This window comes from Thamnophis elegans, chromosome 8 (assembly GCF_009769535.1).
Source record: "Thamnophis elegans isolate rThaEle1 chromosome 8, rThaEle1.pri, whole genome shotgun sequence".
NCBI lineage: Eukaryota > Metazoa > Chordata > Lepidosauria > Squamata > Colubridae > Thamnophis > Thamnophis elegans.
Genome location: NC_045548.1, coordinates 6,471,455 through 6,488,862, shown reverse-complemented (window position 1 = coordinate 6,488,862; position 17,408 = coordinate 6,471,455). Strand labels below are relative to the sequence as shown.

Sequence of the window (17,408 nt, the reverse complement as noted above, 5' to 3'; positions counted from 1 at the left end):
GGTCCACTGGTGGAACCTCTTCTAACTGGTTTGGTAGATTTGACGAACCGGTTCTACCGAACTGGTGCGAACTGGTAGGAACCCACCTCTGTAGTGAACTGTGCATAGGATGTCAAGGGTAATTTCCAAGGCCGATAGGTTTCTGCACTTAGTGAAGCAGGAGATAGAGATATATAACTGTTGTGGCCCAGCAGGAGCCGTTGGAGCTGCCACCAGACTCCGACAGCAAGGGGCCCTATGAGTCGGCTCTGGAGGATGTGGAGGACCCTGGACAGGGTTCTGACTCCGAGCAGGGCACAGAGAGGCTGGTTGTCCACCAGAAGGCGCCTGAGCCTTGGACCAGTGGGGAGGAGACAAGGGAGAGTGATCCGGACGCCAGTAGTGAGTTGTTCCTGGATGCCCGGCACCAAAGAGCTACTAGGTGTCAGGAACAGTTGCGCAAGTACAGGAGATAATTGCACTCAGCTGGTGGTCATTAGGCTCCTCTCCAGACTATAAAAAGGACTGCCTGTGCACACACCCCTCTTGCAGAAGTCAACACAGGAATTAATGTCGGAGAACATTATTGTGAGCTTGGCAGGCTGGATTGCTGCCAAGCCTTATCTGTGCTGGATTGCTGCCCAAGCTTATCTGTGCCGGTTTGCTGCCAAGGACCTGTCTGTCTGTTAATTAAATGCCGTAACTTATCTTTGGCTCGGAGTATGTGTTGGTGTGGGACGAGGGGGGTCAGAACATATAACTATTCCCTGAAACAAATGTATTCGGGTCTCTATTAACCCTAGTCACAAGTTTTCAGTACAAGACCAAAGAAATCACCAATATAAAATATTTACCATGCAGCAGAGCCAAGTACTCCAGGAAGATGACCCATACGGAAAGTAAACACGTTCACACAAATGAGTTAAAAATGGTTACACTTTTATTGCAAGAATGATTAAGTTCATGTAGTCAGGCCTCTTATGGTGTTACATGGAAAACAAGCCACAGAAAACAGGAAAGCGTTGTTGACTCCAGATAAATCCGAAATGACTGAGAAGGGAGCTCAATCTAATAAAAGTCTAACATCAGTTGGAGGCTTATTATCACTGTGCAGTGAAACATTTACTGCCCGAAAGGAAAAGTGGCTTTACAAAAAACCTGACCAATGATATAAAAACACGGATGCTAGGCTAATATTCTGCACGAGTAATAAAACAACAAGAAAGACAGAATGCAACATCTGTTTTCAGAGGCAGGTGTTGCTTTCTTATAGTTTACAAACCACACTCATAAGCCAAGTTGGATTTTTTTTTAAGAAAGGAAAAAACGTAGCATCCCCCTCCTTCCAGAAAGCATTTTTCGCAGCTTGTATTTGGGTTTGCATTTCTATGCTGTAGCTTAGCTATTTCACCCAAGCAACTAACGTACCAGTGTTACCAACAGCCCATGTGTGTATGTGTGTTTGATCTTTTTGTGTGTTTTGTTTTCTTTAAAACAAGCAGACATATAGAACAAAAGTTAGATACACCGAAGATTGTCTAGCGCCCAATGCTTCCGCTGTTGCTGACAGATGTGTAGGAATAAGAATATGAAGAACTTGTGCCGGCATCGAAACTTCCTCTCCTTGATCCACTGCGTGATCCTGAGCGAGATCCTGAGCGTGACCCTGAGCGTGACCCTGGTGCTGAAGAGACATTATATGGGCTGGAGATGCCTTTGGATGAAACAGAAGATGCTTCAAGTAATCTGAGCCCAGTTAGGTCTTCTACCATCGAGCGATTCATCGCCTCTCGGTAGGAGATCTTCAGCTTTGTTTTGGGGCAGGTCAAAATCTTGCCATAGTTGCCTATGTCTTGTAACCTTTGGGAAGTCCGGCCATCAATCAATCCTTTCCTAATAGCTTCTTCTGTACTTATTCTCCCATGTACATCAGGGTCAACAAGGCCTCCTGTGATGAACTGGAACTCAAGGAAGCGTTGGCCAGCCTCATAAGGCAACCACTTCTCCTTCACTGCTTCTGCCGCTGACATCCTCTTTCTCCCCTTAATACCTTCAAAGCCAAGGAAGGCTTTCTGAGCTGGCTTCAGCCGTGTAGCCATCTCATGGTCAATGATGCCCTGGGCAACTGCATCCTGGAGGGAAAGACGCTGGCCTGTGATAGGGCATATGATACCTCCTGTACAAGCCTGGGCTTCGAGCAAACGTTGGGCGGTGATGGTGTCAACAATCCCCCGTTGCACAGCTTCTGGAATCGAGATCTTCTCCAAATTTTCCGTGTCAAATATGGCGGCAATGGGAGTGGCTTCTTCTGGAGAATCAGAAAAGGAGCCAGAGCTGCTTTTTAGCACGATGGAAGAACTCTTGACACTCAGTACAGTAGGAGACCGAATAACGGATTCGTGCTTGAAGACTTCGTCACCTCCATTTCTACTAGCAATCATGTCTGCAAACTGCGTGAGGCTTAAAGACCCAGAACGGTACTGATCAAAAAATTTCCTATCAACAAGGCCCTTATCAATGGAATCCTCAATGTCATATTGGTGGCCGGTTTTCCTATCTACGAGCACAACTCTCGTGCTCCCGTCTGATGCGGTAGTAGTAATTTCTTCCCATTCACATTCCTGGTCTGAAAGCTCCATGTAAGTACTATAATCTATGAGGCCTTTATTGTAGGCCTCCTGGACTGACATTTCTTTATTTGTGTCAGGATCTACAATGACAACCCGACGTTTCCGGAGTGTATTTTTCTGTGAAGTCTGTACCACCTTCTTCTTCTCTCTCAGTGGTAGTAGACAGAGCCCAGTTAATTCGTCTATTTTACATCTTCCCTTCAACTGCAAGTAGGTCAAATTCTCTTCTGTGTTGGGATCAAAAAATCCCTTGGTATCATCACTGGGATCGGACAGAATATCATTCAGTTCTTGATTAAAGTAGCCTCGTTGATAAGCTGTGTGCACCGGCAGACGATGGCTTTCTTTAGGATCAATGATTCCACCAGTGGCAATCTGGGCCTCCAGCAAACGAACACCGTGGCCTTTCTCAATGAGTTCCTTGTTCATTGCTTGGAACAAGGATATGATATTTCCTGTTTCTGGATCTTTGTACCCAGTGACTGCTCTTTCGGCAGACAGAAGTTTTTCTTTAAACTCTATCCCAACAAGGCCTCTCTTGTAAGCTTCTTCCACAGGAAGCCTTAAATTGTTGACGGGGTCCACAATGAACCCAGTAGCTGCCTGAGCTTCCAGAAGCTCAAGAGCTGTCCCTGGTCTCACCAAGCCTATCTTCATGGCCTGATAAACACCAAGCTTTTCTCCAGTAGCCTCATTATAAATACCAGCTATGCAACTGGAACCCTGCAGGAAATCTTTGATTCGATCCGTGACCTCTTCAACAGTGATGACTCCAGTTTCCAGTTCATTTGCTGTTGATTCCCGAATTATGCCAGAGTCAACCAATTCAGAAACGGTGATCAGCTTTCTGATTCCTTGGAAGGACATGCTTCTCTTTTGCACAGGAAGGAGAAGTAAACCGGTGTGTGGTTCAATTCTACATCTTTCTCGGAGCTTCATGTAACTTATGGCGTTCTTACTAAGAGGATCAATTAAGGGCTTTGATGGATTATTCAAAGCTCTATACAAATCCCGATCAATCAGCCCACGGGATAAAGCAATGTCCTTTGGCAAGAAGATACTATTGACAGGGTCAACAATTCCTCCTGAAGCTAGCTGGGCTTCAAGTAGACGCATCCCAATCTCTCTGTCAACCAAATTTTTCTTCATGGCTTCTGCAACAGACATTGTTTTTCCCGAGAAGGGATCTTTAAACCCAGTGATAGCCTTTTCGGCCATGTAAATTTGTTCTCTGTCATCAAAATCAACCAGGTCTCGAGCAACAGCACTGTCCACACTCAATGATTCATTCCGATGGGGATCAATTACCCCTCCAGTGGCTGCCTGGGCCTCCAAAAGCAGGATTGTGTTCTCCGGAGTAAGAAGCTGTTTACGTTTGGCCTCCACCAGAGAATACTTCTCTTTGGTGTTAAGGGAAGCACCCGCTATGGCCCCAGCGCCTCTAAGGTAAGGTTCGAGATCAGCAGCAACTTCCTCCACTGACTTCTGTCCTCTCAACAACTTATCCAGGGTGCATTTGTCTATCAGCTGACACTCGTGCAGCTGCACTGCTGTGATTTTTTTCCGCAAGCCACTGAAAAGCAACTTAGAAGGATCGATCATCAAGTCTTCTTCCGTCTGCGTGGCTCTGTGTGCCCCATAGGGACGTTTTTTCAACTTCTCAATTTCCTTCTGCAATTTCAACCGCTCTGTGTCCATCTCAGCCTGGCTCTTCCTGCTCGTCTCTTCTAAGCGGCATCGGTACCTTTCTTCGATCCTTTTGATCTCCGCCTGCAGCCTTTCGACTTCTATCAACAAGGCACTCTTCTCCCTCTCGCTCTTGTCTCGCTCACACTCGGTTTTCCTGATGGTCTCTTCCTTCCGGGAGTATTGGCTTTTCCACTGGTTTAAGTCATTCAGTATCTGCTGCTTCTCGTTTTCCAGCCGTACTTTCAAGCGGGACTCGGATTCCAACATGCCCTTGGTACGATTCAGATCTTCCTCTAATCTAAGCAATCTTGCTTTGTCCTGTTCCAGGGATTTTATTTTCACCAGCAGGGTTTCTCGTTCTTGCATAATATGGTTACACTGGCTTTTGGATTCTTGAATCCTGTGGGATGTCTTTTAAAAAAAGAAAAGAACAAAGAACAAGATTAATGGTTGTGCTAACATCCAGTATTTATTATTTATTCTCTATAGTTTATACTATAGAGTATATACACCACCTTAAGAGTAGTGGATAAGACTTAGATCCTAAAAAATTAGCTTGTATGTATCCAAACTTACAATCTAAATGTTGGAGATGTGAATGTGCTGATGCTACTACGTATTATCATATATGGTGGACTTGTAAAAAAGCCAAAGCATTTTGGATAAAAATATGGTGGATTATTCAAAATATTATTAAAGTTTACTCCTCAGTTATTCTTGTTAGGTATAACTACAGACTGTACAGTTATAGAGGCTAACTTGATTCTGAATTTAACAATGGCAGCAAGATTGTTGGTGGCGCAGTACTGGAAGAAGGAAGAATTGCCTACTATATTCAAGAATGGACGTTAAAAGTAGTAAATTTAGCAGAAATGGCCAAAATCTCAGCATATTTGAAGGACCATTCAAATGAGAAATATAAGTTGGAATGGAGAAGATGGATTGATTACATTCAAAATAAATATCGGACTAAGAAATTTCAATTAGCTTATGAATGCACAAGGAATGTTACAACTTATCTAAAGTTAGCTTTACAAAAGGGGAGTTAAAGTATAAGCGAGGGACGATGCTAAAGTTAGTTAGTTTATTTTAGTGTATGATTGCTAAATGTTTATACCCTGTATTTGCTCTGGGAGATTGGGGGGGAGGGTGGGAGGGGATGTGGGATTGGTGGGGAGGAAGGGGAAAGGTATATAGTTGTAAAACTTATTAAAACTTTTAATAAAAAAAAGAGTAGTGGATAAGTGCAGTCCTGAGTAATGTAACACTGTATTTTACAGTTTTGTGTCTGTTTTACTATGGATTGGCTTTCTGATAGAAATGTTTCATTTGTTTTCCAAATAAAATGGACTGGGTACAGTCTTGTTATAAATAAGAATATTAAATCTCATTTCTGTACAAACTTGTGCAGAAGTTTGTATCCTTAAGTTAATGAGATTTACTAACAAGTAACAACACATAGGTTTGCAGCTGAACTTTCCTACTATTACTTTAAAAAAAGCTTAGTGCAATCAGTAGTATTGCTCTGAATAAACATCTTAAGGAGGGAATTTTCGATCTCTTAAAACTCATTTCAAGAATGAAGTGTCTTAATTTGGAATAACAGAACACTCTCCTGGCATTTAGTGCTTCCTTTTTTAACCTCTTAAAATGTAAAATATAAATTGCAATGCCTTGATTTAGTGGTTTAGCAGTGACTGGATTACCTTTTTTTCCCTTTGATAAAATTAGATTCGTTGAAAGAGATAAGAAAATTCTTGAATGATGCATTTTAATAAAATATTTCAAAAGAATAGTCAACTGAATTTTCTGTAATAAAGAACTGTTAATATAAGAATATTCCTATCAATTTCAAGGAAAGGGCATTTTTATATGACTCGGGTGTGTTTAGTAAGTTTACTTATTCTATTAAGTTTACTCACAGAATAACTTTAGTGAAATCCTCGTCATTTACCTACATTAATATAAATGAGGGACTGGAAGAATGTATATAATGGATACACATGTGGATTCCCTCCATTGCTTTGTTAGTTAAATATCATAGTTCAATTATTATTTATGAGCTTTTTCCATTCTTTCTAAAAATTTCTTCAAACAAATGAAACTTGCCCTACAGCGATACATGGAGGCTTGCTCTTAATAATCAGTGTATGAGCATAAATTACAGTGTTGCATCAATGTTTCAGAAACCAAAGACAAACAGTGGAAAAAAGTAATTGGGGAATGTGTGATCTGATTTAAAAATTAAAACCTAACTGGAAAAGGTTAATGCAACATGAGGCACATTTAGATATGTATGTCTACGCTGGATTCTATCCTGCCTATTTAAAATGGACAATATGTATAGTAAGCTATACATAATATGAATATATATTCATGTTCATAAACATGTATGTATGTATGATGTGTATGTATATATATACATACATATACATATACACATATATGTATGTATATCTATATCTATATATCTATCTATATCTATATCTAATCTAATCTCTCTCTATCTATCTATCTATCTATCTATCTATCTATATATATATATATATATATATATATATATATATATATATATATATATATATATATGTTGTATTTGTGCTGATAAATAAATAAAGGGAGACTAGTATAGATCTATTTCAAGCTATTTAGCTCTCATATTTGGGCATACCGGGGGTTGTAAATATATATATATACATATACATATATATATATTTATACAGAGGCATATATACATTAGCAGAGCAGATAAGAGAAATAATAAGCAATATTAGCTCTAGATTGTATAGTTCTTAAAATTAGTACATGCATGTTTGTACATGCACATATATTTTATGTATGATTACATGACCATAGACACACATATGCTCTTGTAAAGAACGGAAAGGCGAAGCATTCAGGTCAAACTTCAATATGTAACTGCATGAGTTATATATTGTGCATCTCATCATACCAAGCAGCTCACAGAAAGGAAGACTGAAGAATCTATGAAGAAAAGCATTTGGGGGATGAAATGGAAAGCAAATGAATTACAGATATACTCTGTTGCAACAACTTTTAAATGCATAGTATGTTCAACAGAGGAACCTTTAGGATGTTTTATATCAAAATCCAAAGGTTGTTGTTTTTTTTAAATAGAACTACCAAAAAATCAATATTAAGGTGGACATGGTCTGGGAAATAGGACCAAGTGAATTAACTGAAGTATGGCAGATGCTCCATCTTGCCTTGAGAATATCAAAATCGGGAAAGGAAGAAATTCCTTTAAATTGAGGAATTCACTGCCATCTAATTATGTTTCATGTCTCATTTGAACTTATTCCCAGAAGGACCTTAATCTGATCCTAAATCCAATTAAGAGCAGGGAGAGGAGAGATTGGTCAAAATTAAGATGCACACACATCAATATTCACTGATCGAAAATGCATTGGGCGTGAAGGTGAATAAAAGGTGTGATCAAATATTTGTGAATACCTCCAGAGCCTGCTTTTGGAATTTTTCAATTTCCTGTCTCAAATTTTCCCTTTCTTTGTGTAAACCATTTATCACACCCTGAAGTTCCAGGACATGCTTGTTGGTGGTTTGTAGTTGATTCTTTAGGTCAAGAATTGTCGCATTTTTTTCCTCATCAACTTCACTTCTGCCCCTTCTTAGATCATCATACTCCAACCTTAAGTTTCGCAACTCTTCCTCCAGCATCAAGTGTTCTTTTGTTAGATTCTCAGTAAGACACTGAAGTCTTTCAATCTCTATCTTACACTCGTTGAGGCTTTTGCTCTTGTCTTCAATAGCCTTCTGCAAGTGCTCATTGCGAATATGGGCCTGTTTTAAATTCTCCTGCTCTTGGACCAACTGGCGACGCAAGGCCTCAACCTCAGAAGTGTATTTCCTTATCTCCTCCATGTACCTCTGTTTATCTCTCACTTGGCTATCTAGCACCTCCCTTTGGTGCCTCAAGTCATCGTCACTCCGTTTCTTTACAATAGAGATCTCTTCTATCTGCTGGGTGAGATGGGTGATTTTACAAGCCTGCTCTCTCAAAGTTCTCCTCATAGCCTCCAATTCCTCTTCTGCGTTTTTCCTTTTGGAGGTTTCCTCAGCCGCAATTCTAGATTGCCTGTTAAGTTCCTCCTCCAGCACGTGTTTCTGGTGCTGCATTTCCTTCATTGTGCTCTGCAGCCTGGTGCTCTCTTGGTCTTTCCCTTTCTTATCCTGTGCAAGCCTTTCATATTCACTCTTTAGGCGTCCCAGTTCCTGCTCTTGAGCTTTTAATCTGCTAATGGTTTCTGTTGCGTTGATGTTAGCTTTCTCTAGGTCATATTGGATCCTTTGCAAGCGGATATTTTCTTCCTCCAGGGATTTCCTTTGGCATATTTCCGCATCTAACAATTTTCTGTTTTTCTCAATCTCTTTATTTTTCTCCTTGAGTGTTCTTCCGGCTTCGTCGAGGGACTGCTTGTAATGTGCAATCTCCTCCGTGAACTTCTGAACAGTCTGTTTTAACTCTTTCTCAAGATGCTGTTTCTTTTGTGAAATCTCCGAGCCAATCGCTTTCTGCTGGTGAGCGTTTTCTTCTACTTTTCTAAGGCTCTCTGTTGTCTGACTTAGCGAGTTCTTCAGTCTCCTAATTTCCTCACACAAGCTCCTATTTTCTCTTAAGGAATTGTCCAGCTGGGCCCTGTAATTACTGGCTTCCTCTTCTTTTTTCACAGTCACCTGATTTATTGTGGTCTTTGTGATATTAATCTCAGTTTCATACTTGTTCTTTAAACTAATCATTTCCTCATCATAACTGTTCCTTACCTTAGCCAACTCATTTTCAAGTTCCCATCGGCTTTTAGCTTCTTCTTGCAGTTGAATCTTTAACCTTTCAAGCTCTTTGACCTTTTCATGGATGGTTGAAGATGCGTCTTCAAGGGCCTGCTTGTATCTCGCATTGTCATCATTACGCAGCTGGATGATCTGCTTCAGTTCCAACTCTATCTGTTGCTTCTGCTGTATCACCTCTGAGCCACAAGCCTTCTGCTGGAGGACATTTTCTTCTGCCCTTCTTCTCTGCTCTGTGGTGTCCAATATGGTCTCATTGAGCCTGACGATCTCATCCTTCAGGTCTCTATTCTCTCTCTGCAATCGATCAATCTGAGTGCGGAGGTTCTTGGCATCGTCTTCTTTCTGTGCAGCTATCTGGTGAATGGTGGTCTTCTTAATATTAATCTCTGTTTCATACTTGTTCTTTACATTACTCATCTCCTCATTAAACTGGTTTCTTACCTTAGCCAGCTCATTCTCACATTCCCTCTTCCGTGTCCCCTCGTCCTGGAGAAGAACCCTTAACCTCTCTATCTCATACTCCTTCTCTTTGACGATTTTCTCTGATTCTATCTTTTGCCAACCCAGGGTTTCTTTTTCATTGTGCCTTGTCTTCTGCAACTGCTCAAAATCTGACTTCTGCTGGTCATATCTGTCTTCCAACAGCTTCCTTTTCCTTTTCTCATCTTCAATCTCATAAGTCAACCTTGTTATCCTCTCATTGAGGTCTTTGATTTGTGCGTAGCATTTGTCCAGGTTTTGCTTGGCTGAACAGCCATCCATCTCAACTTGTCTCTTCATTTCTTCCAAACTTATGAATTTAGCTTTCAGCTGAGAACATTCCATCTGATACTTCTGCAGGTTTTGTTCCAGGAACTTGTGCTTGTTGTTGCTGTCAGAATTGGCATCTTTGGATAATCTCAGTTCTTCTTCCAGTAATTCTATTCTGGTACTTTTCATCTGCAGAATCAAGAGATAGACAATTTGATCAACCTCATGCAAAGCAATGCACAACGTTGCAAAATATAGATATAAAATTATTTAGGGGAAGTCCCTCTGTGTTCTTTTCTTAACAGGCTAGCCTTTTATTGTTTCCAAGGTGAGTATTGTTTTAGGAAAGCTGCATTTACACACAAAGAATCTGTAAGCAAACTAGTTTTATTTTTTCCACAAACTGATGCCTTATAGATTACAATGGAATACAATTCACACAATATCGGGAAAGGAGAGGAGGGTAGAAGGGAGAGAAAGAGAAGGAGAGGAGGGAGGAAGGGAGAGAAAGAGAAGGAGAGATAGTAGGAAAGGAAGAGGAAGAGTGGAGGAGAGGTAAGGGAAGAAGAAAGAGGTAAGGAGAGGTGGGTGGAAGGGAGAGAAAGAGAAGGAGAAGAGGGAGGAAGGGAGAGAAAGAGAAGGAGAGATGGTAGGAAGGGGAAGAGAGAGGGTAGGAGTAGGGGAGATGTAAGGGAAGAAAGAAGGGGAAGGAGAGAAGGAAGGAAGGAAGTAGAGAAGGAAGGGAGGGAGAAAAGAAAAGGAAGAGAAAATAAGGTGGTGTTACAACAGGTGCTAGGGATGGTAAACAAAGCAACTCAAACTGTATATTATAACCTTTTAAATGGAATAACAAAAGTATAAGAATGGCAAAGAAAAAGAATAACTATGTGAATGTATACTTATAATTATATGTAAGAGAATAAATAACAGTAAGAATATAAAGCACAATAGGGCTAAACAATATTTGGTGATAAATAGGTAAGTATAAATAAATATAGAATTGTACATAAAAATGGATAATGAATAAGGGGACCATGAATGCAAGATAGAAATGTATAGAAGGGAAAACATTAACTGCAAAGAAACCGATACGGAACTGCTGTATGATATACGATGGAACTTCTTGTTCCTATGTTGTTTTAAGTCATGTGTCTGTTTTTGTTGATGTGTTTATGTGTTTAAAATAAAAATTTATAAATAATAAAAAAAACAATTCACACAATATCAGGATTGTGGTTACACCACATGTGTACACTGGCAGTCATTGGAAAGAGGGGTCTTGCACACACAAATATTTATCACATGGTTTTTCCATTTGACTAGATTATATTTCCAATCTAAATATGCAATATTAACTATTACAGCAACAAAAGTCAACGAAGTAACATTCTAAGAGTGCTAGGAAGGTTTTTTATCATTACAGCAAGGCATTATTTCCAATCTAAAGTTTGCTTTGAAGCATTTAATATTTTGAGATACTGTAAAATTCACAAAAGGTCTATGACCAAAGAGAAATTACCTTTATATCCTCCAAGTTTTTTAATATTTCATTTAAGAACTTGTAATAATCTCCTGATTTGGTAAGAAGCTCAATGTATCGGGATTGAATCTCTCCAGCCTAAATAAGAATGGAAGAAGAGAAAAAAGTATATTGACATCCATCCCAAATATTGTTTTAGCTTATTTGAACAGATTTTTCATTCTCATAAAACAAAATAATCTAATCTTAAGCTTGCAAAATAACTGTCCTAAATTGGGGATAATTATTATGGGAAAGTAATGGTACTGTACTGTTGTGGCCCAGCAGGAGCTGCCACTGGACTCCGACAGCGAGGGGCCCTATGAGTCGGCTCTGGAGGATGTGGAGGACCCTGGACAGGGTTCCAACTCCAAGCAGGGCACAGAGAGGCTGGTTGGCCAACAGGTGGCGCCTGAGCCTTGGATCAGTGGGGAGGAGACAAGGAAGAGTGATCCAGAAACCAACTGTGAGTTGTTCTGGGATGCACGCCGTCGAAGAGCTCCTCGGCATCAAGAACAACTAAGTAATTACAGGAGGTAATTATGCTCAGCTGATGGTCATTAGGCTCCTCTCCAGACTATAAAAGAGACTGCTTGTGCCACATCCTTCTTGCAGAAGTCAACGCTTGGACTAAAGAGATACTAACTTGGCAGGCTGGATTGCTGCCAGAGTTTGTTTGCATTGCTGCCAAGATTTGTCGGACTTGTTGCCAAAGTCCTTATCTATTTGTTTACTTGGCTTTCAGCCACCGAGAGTCTGGACTTGCTATTAAAGGACATTCTCATTAAGCGCGGCTTTTGTTACTGGATGGAGGAGGGGGTCAGAACACTGTACTATACATGATCTCCCAAATTGGTGCCTTCCACAAGTCCCATCACATGGCTGAAATTGCAAATAATTTGAAATGAGGGGCATGTACCTCTTGTAGAATAAGTCCTGAAGGAGACTGGACCATGCTCCTCTTGACAGGAATATTCAGTAAAGTTTCTAGTCCTGAACTATAAGCTGCAGCCTGGAGTTCATAATCCTGTAAGCACAAAGCATTAATATTGATGTACACTATTACCTGTTAATTTCAGTATTATTATTTTTTAAAGCAATATATTTTCAAAGCCTGTGGAAAAATGAATACAGTGAAGTAGAAGGGAGTGAAGCTGGAAGAAATTAACCAAAATAAGGATTGTTCTTTAAATTAACAACATATGGCGATACCCAAGTGGAAATAGACACAGGTCACTCATTTATATATCTGCTTAAACAGTTAAGCTGTTTTATGAAAATGTTTCTGAAATAGTTTGATCTTACAATCATGCCAAAAGGAATTAAAAAGGAAGTTTTCAGTCTCTCGTTACCTGTTCTAAAATACAGTATACCAGAAAAGCAAGAAGCAGACAGGGCTGATTGATTTGACTGATATCTTACTCTGTGACCCAACAAATGCACGCCCGACAACAGCGCGCCCGACAAAACTGTGGCGATAAAACCGCGACATCGACAGTGCGCCCACAAAGGCGTGTCAACAAAAGAGCGCCAACAGAAACGCGATTACGGTTAAGGTAAGGGTTAGGGTAAGGGTTAGGTTTAGGATTAGGGTTAGGTTTAGAGCTTGCTTCTGTCGGCGCGCTGTTGTTGGTGCGCTTCTGCGCTCATTCGTCGGTGCGATTTTGAACTCGCGGGTTTTTTCCCAGCGGTTTTGTCAGCGCGCTTTTGTCGAGCGCGCATTTGTTGGTGAACCATCTTGCTCAGCTAAATGGGGATTTATTTCAGTCTCAGTGTAGCTGAGTTAATCCTATTGTACTAAGGCATGCTTTTGTCTCAACCATTGTTTTCAAACAAGTCAACGCCTTGAAGACTCAGCCTTGAAGACAAGCAAAGTAATTGTGTTTCCTTCCTTTTTTTTTTGTTTTTGTTTTTATGCGGTTTTTGTTTTACTACTCATGCATTGATCCTACAGAAGTTGGTTAAAGCCTTAGACAAAACACGTGTAAATAAATGAAGAAATCCCAAACAAATCATGCACGGCCATTCATGAATCATGTTATGTAAATCAAATAATGTTTAAAATGAGTTTATCATTTGTAAACAGAAACAAGCCAAAGTAGAATACAACAGCACAAAACGACACATTAGCTCAACCATTAATTTAGATATCCCATTGAAATTGCAATGGAACTTATTTTCATTTCTAGTAAGCACTCATTATCAGATTAAAGGTGTTTGCTGATGAAATAAGATCTGATAGTAGTAGTAATGAGAGGAGAAAGTCATTCTACTAATGCTGAAGCAGATTTGGAGCAGAGGCAGAGATAGGAGGTCAAAGAGAAGTCACAGCTCTTGCTCTGATTTATTACAGAGATTTATTAATTATACAATGTGTACTAATGGCACTTAAACCATTGTTGTGAAAACACATTCCGAGAAAAAACACTTTGAATATCTTTACCTTGATTGCAAGTGAGCACACTTCTGCATTCTTGACAACTTCTTCCACTCTGTCACGCTTGCTTGTAATTTCACTGTGTAAGTTCTGGCAAGAAGAGAAATGAATGAATTTTAATCAAATTCTTAGCATTCTAAAGATTAGGCGAGCATCTATCCATTTATATAACTGGATCCCCAAAGATACAGTGATAGTGAGGTGGTTTACAATAGCTTATGGGTGGCCTCAGGAAATATAGTCCAATAACAAAAGAAGCCCGGGTTAAGAGAAAAAATTGGAAAATAAATTTAATTGGATTAAAGTCTGATTTTAAAATATTATGGGCTCTTACTAACATACCAATATACATTAGGATCAGTGGTGGGATTTAGCCGGTTCGCATCTATTCGGGAGAACCAGTTGGTAACTTTCTAAGTAGTTCAGAGAACCGATTGTTGAAAGAAATCTCCTTTTGTTTTTTCCCCACTTTACAGGGCTAATCCTGTAAGGAAGGCAGGAAGGAAACATTCTGGTGTTGTTTCTAGCCTAATCTTGATTGCCCTGCTTACAGAAACTCCCTCTCCGGTTAACCCTTATGACGTTGTAACAGCTAAGGCGAAGTGTCCATCGACCTGAGTGACGTTGAGTTGGCCACGCCCAACCAGTCACATGACCACAGAGCACCGCCTACCCAGCTAGTCATGAGGGCAGGCAACCGGTTGTTAAATTATTTGAATCCCACCACTGATTAGGATGAATTACAAACTCATTCCATTATAGTTCTGAAGATCAGTTTAAGGCAAAAATAGATACCTTTTGCTCCTGCAGGTATCTCATGACAGTGCTAACATCTCCCAATTTCATGCCTTCAATGGTGTCCTGTCGGCGCCTGGCATCACAGATCCATTTATTCAAAGCCTGGTAAAGCTCTCGGTAGACTCTCAGCTGCTTCACCTGTTTTTCTAAATCCCACGATCTGCGGGGGGGGGGGGGGGAAGCAACAAATATAGATTGATCCATTGAACCCGATTGATGCTGATTTCTATGACCGTATCAATGCAACAAGTGTAACAAAGGTCCCTTCTAATAGTTTCTAACAGATGCGAATCAATACACGGAACATATTACCATTTATGGTGGACCTGTGAGGAGGCAAAAATGTTTTGGAAAAGGATCAAAAATTGGCTGGAGGCAATAACAGGGGTTAAAATAGAATGGAAACCTGAAGGTTTTTTATTAGGAATTATGTCTGCGAAATACAAAAAAGAAATCCAGTATTTAATACTACATATAATTACGGCAGCAAGGATTGTCTTTGCCCAGAAATGGAAAAACAAATTAACTCCAAGCAAAGATGAAATAATAAGAAAAGTTATGGATTGTGCTGAAATGGACAAACTAACTAAAGAAATCCAGGGAAAGGAAGAATCAGAATTCTACCACATATGGGATAAATGGTATAGGTGGATGGAAGAAAGAAACAAAAATCAGTGAAGGAATATAACAAAACTCAAAAAAAATAATAGTTATGAGTAAAATAAGAGGGTTAAGAATGGTGAAATCCAAATGAAATACAATAGAAGGGGAAATAATATAAGGTGAGCGGTATCGATTGATGATTGCTATTATAAAAAAAAAGGAATTGTATAAATGTGGTGTACGTCTAACTTTTGTGTGTGTGTGTGTGTGTGTGTATTTTACATGTTTGTCAATAAAAAAAATAGTTTCTAACAGTTGTACTACCCAAGAACCAATCTGCATTGACAATGCCGGTGATCATCTCTATAGTCTTATATATGAAACACAATAAAAACAAAATATTTCCTACCATTGACCCAGAGTCCCTTCTCTAAGAATTAGAATATCCAATTTACTTTTTGTGGCACTCTAAATTTACAGCCTTTGCTTATCTTGTAATGCCTGTTAATCTCAGTTAAGCCACGACTGTAAAGAATTATAGAGCAATATATTTACAAAAAAAAAAGTATGTCATAAGACCTGCAACAATATATGCACAGGGGTGGGTTTCAGGCGGTTCGCAGCAGTCCCTGCGAACCGGTTGGTCGGCGAACCCGGAAGTAAGTAACTTCCGGGAACGCCGAAGGATCCACCCACCCGCCCGCATTTCTTACCCGGTTTTGACGAGTTCTGCGCTTCCACGCATGCACAGAACGCGTACAGCGCCTGCGCGATCCTCCAGGAGCAGCTGGAGCATCGCACAGGCGCTAGTACGCATGCATGCACTGCGGCGTGCATGAGGACGCCGCCGGCCTTGTTCCAACCGAACCGGTTGGAACGGGGCGAGAAACCCACCCCTGTATATGCAACACTATTTTTAAGCTTAATATAGCTCCATAAATACAACTATCATTTGTAAAACACGACTGGCATGGAAGTGCATATTCAGCTAGCATGATGACAATCGTTACTTCTACCTCTATCAGCCAGAAAGCATTATATACAAGTACCACAGGTTCAAATGTAAGCTAGAGGTTTATATCTAAAGTAGCCTAAAAATCACTTTTCTAGAAAACCTATTTGCAAGAAACAACACAATCAAATTAAAAAAGAAAGTTCTTCCACTAGAACTTGCAATGTTGTGTTTACAACGAATGTAAAAATTATCCGCAAAGGAATGATGCCATGATGAGAAAAGTAAGTAAGAGCCGAGGTGGTGCAGTGGTTAGGGTGCAGTACTGCAGGCCACTTCAGCTGACTGTTATCTGCAGTTCGGCTGTTCAAATCTCACCGGCTCAAGGTTGACTCAGCCTTCCATCCTTCCGAGGTGGGTGAAATGAGGACCCAGATTATGGGGGTGATATGCTGACTCTGTAAACCGCTTAGAGAGGGCTGAAAGCCCTATGAAGCGGCATATAAGTCTAACTGCTATTGCTATTGCTATTGCTAAAACCCAAACACACTGCTTCAAAAAAAACCACACCTGTCATCCAGCTGTTTTTCCAGCCTTTGCCAACGATCTCTTAGTTGGCTGACTCTATCAGCAAATTTTCCAAGATCTAAGTCATAGTGAGGGTACGATTGAGAAGACTGGGAGTGAACCTGGAGGGCCTTCTGCAGCTCGGCTTCCAAAGTACCAAGCAAGGACTTCTTCATACCAAAGTCTGCTTTCATTTTCTGCAAAAATACGGGCAAAAAAAGAAAGAAAGAAAGAAAGAAAAAATTAAATTATTTAAGCATCTATGCTCAACATTTCAAAAATATCAACATTTTTTTTTAAAAAAGTTTAAGTTTAAGTTTTATTTTATTTATTTCATTTCATTTTTCATTTTCACTTTATTTGTATGCCGCCCTTTTCCCTGGGAGGACTCAGGGCGGCTCACAGTTCAAAAAGGGGGGGGGGGAAGACAAACAATTTACAACATGGAGACACTACATCATTTAAGAACACAACAGTCATACAATTCGAGTGGGGTTAGAATCGTTAACCCCAGGCCAGCCGGGACAGCCAGATTTTAAGGGCGGCGCGGAAGGACTGGAGGGTGGTGAGGGTCCGAATCTCCACGGGGAGTTCGTTCCAGAGGGTCGGAGCAGCCACCGAGAAGGCTCTCCTCCGGGTAGTTGCCAGTCTACA

The 17,408-nt window shown here is 40.3% G+C and overlaps 1 protein-coding gene across 3 annotated transcripts in view; it reads right to left on the bottom strand.

Annotated features, from left to right (window-relative positions):
• Positions 1-897: 897 nt before the first annotated feature.
• Positions 898-17,408, bottom strand: part of DSP (desmoplakin) — a 75,802-nt gene continuing 59,291 nt past the window's right edge. The window contains exons 18-24 of one of the 3 annotated variants that reach the window (XM_032223270.1): positions 16,758-16,951; positions 14,630-14,792; positions 13,841-13,924; positions 12,317-12,424; positions 11,398-11,496; positions 7,773-10,067; positions 898-4,709 (exon numbers count right to left, since the gene is read on the bottom strand). In XM_032223270.1, coding sequence (XP_032079161.1) covers positions 1,518-4,709; positions 7,773-10,067; positions 11,398-11,496; positions 12,317-12,424; positions 13,841-13,924; positions 14,630-14,792; positions 16,758-16,951 — 6,135 coding nt within the window. In that variant the 3' untranslated portion in view covers positions 898-1,517. The remainder of the gene's footprint in view (positions 4,710-7,772; positions 10,068-11,397; positions 11,497-12,316; positions 12,425-13,840; positions 13,925-14,629; positions 14,793-16,757; positions 16,952-17,408) is intronic. The other 2 variants (XM_032223271.1, XM_032223272.1) reach the window with 2 other exon arrangements.